This window comes from Ceratina calcarata, unplaced genomic scaffold, assembly GCF_001652005.2.
Source record: "Ceratina calcarata isolate Rehan_Ccalc_2016 unplaced genomic scaffold, ASM165200v1 scaffold554.2, whole genome shotgun sequence".
Lineage (NCBI taxonomy): Eukaryota > Metazoa > Arthropoda > Insecta > Hymenoptera > Apidae > Ceratina > Ceratina calcarata.
Window position 1 is genome coordinate 336,294 of NW_017176727.1, and position 1,645 is coordinate 337,938.

A 1,645-nucleotide genomic window follows, 5' to 3' on the forward strand; every position below is an offset into this window, starting at 1 on the left:
AAATATGATACATATAGATGAACATAAAGTTGTTTGGTTTCTGGACATGTATTTATTTTCAAACATTCATTTATCTGTTACAAGGTCCCTTATTATATTCATTACAGTTTATCATTACGTATATCCTTCACTGACGTCCAAGTCTTGAAATTAATACGCGAAGTATACAATGATATGGGGAATTTATTAATATTATCACAACGTTTGCTCACCGAATCTAGAGGGATTGCGGAATCTCTCCAAATTTATCCGCTCGATTAAATAAACACGATTAAGTAACCAGTTTGTTATGTTTCCTTGGACGCAGCTGTTCGCTGGGACCGCCTGTATGTTCAAGTCTCACAACAAGGTTTGTTCTTCACTATATGTGCCGTCAAGTGTTGTACGTACATGTATCTTTGATGTGCTTTCTCGTTTCGCCATGTTGTGTCACAGTTGTTTTATCTTTGTCGCATAATCAGCACCATTTTTCGCTGTGATCCTCACGTTGTGAAAGTAAGCTACCTATGCACTGCTTAGCAGCTGACTGACAGCTGAGAAGACGTTTCTTATAGTTTATGTTTCATGCTTTCATAAATACTCTGCGTAGAGAGATTTTAATTATCATCGGTGTCTTAAGCTAGAATCTGGTTTTACGAGTGAAAGGATGAAGCCTATAATTGCGATTCAAATGACCATTTCTGCGGTTTTATAAAATGTATCAAACAGTCATTTCATGTTCTTTTATTGTCTTTTTCTTAGTACATTGAAAGAAAACAGAAAGACATATCAATGTTTGTAAAAATACGCAAAATCGTGCCTCTAGCTTTAAACTTAATTTCCTGGTCGATAAAAAAAAAAAAAACAGAGAGACCTTCCGTAAAAATTCGCCAAGTGTCTTCGTTGCGAGATCAATGAAATTCGCGGATTTAAAGGCCTGCGATTAATTATTTTCTTGGAATCTCTTGAAGGACAAGGGCGGTAGGTCGCTACGAAACGAAACAGAAATGATTGAATTAGCGAGCAGGACCCACGCGTCTTATTCTGCCAGTGGCTTCTCTGTCCGTTGAAGGATGTTACTGTTACGAATTTACCGAAAACGACCGGAACCGACGCGACGTTGCCACCGGTTTCCTTTGAGCTTCCAGCGTAATGCAATTTTGTCTTGTCCACGATGAGTACTCGTTGTTCTCCTTGCTCCTGGAAACTAACTGCTCTCGTCTACCGTGTCCTGTCTAAGGCACTCGGGTTCGAATATTGTTTGCTTTCTACGCACGTAGTTAGTCGGCTCGTTTGTCCCGTTTGCTTCGGCTATTTTACACGCTGTTTGCAGAACAGTTTCGTTCGAATTGCTCCTCTCTGCTGTTTATCGCAATCCGTAGTCTCTTTCCATTGGTGCTCGAACAATCACAGAGTCTCGAGTACATTTGTATATGTACGTAAAAGCGTAATCTTTTGTAAAATATGTACATTACTTCAATGTGAAGTTGTAACAAGAATTAACCAAAACAATATTTTGCATTGATAGGTTTTAAATTGTATATTTGTCCAAGCCAACGTTATACATACATGTGTTTATAACAAATCATTGCTGCATTAATATTTTTCCATAAATTAAATCAAAATTTTATCATTCGACATGAGAATTCAAGATGAAATAACTTTT

The 1,645-nt window shown here is 37.6% G+C and overlaps 1 protein-coding gene across 4 annotated transcripts in view; it reads left to right on the forward strand.

Annotated features, from left to right (window-relative positions):
* The window catches only part of raskol (Ras GTPase-activating protein raskol), a 256,389-nt gene that overhangs the window by 110,112 nt on the left and 144,632 nt on the right, over positions 1–1,645 (forward strand). For 3 of the 4 annotated variants that reach the window (XM_026816986.1, XM_026816984.1, XM_018031593.2), the window contains exon 4: positions 308–349. The exons of the other annotated variant lie outside the window; for it this stretch is intronic. In XM_026816986.1, coding sequence (XP_026672787.1) covers positions 308–349 — 42 coding nt within the window. The remainder of the gene's footprint in view (positions 1–307; positions 350–1,645) is intronic. 4 annotated transcript variants of the gene reach the window in all.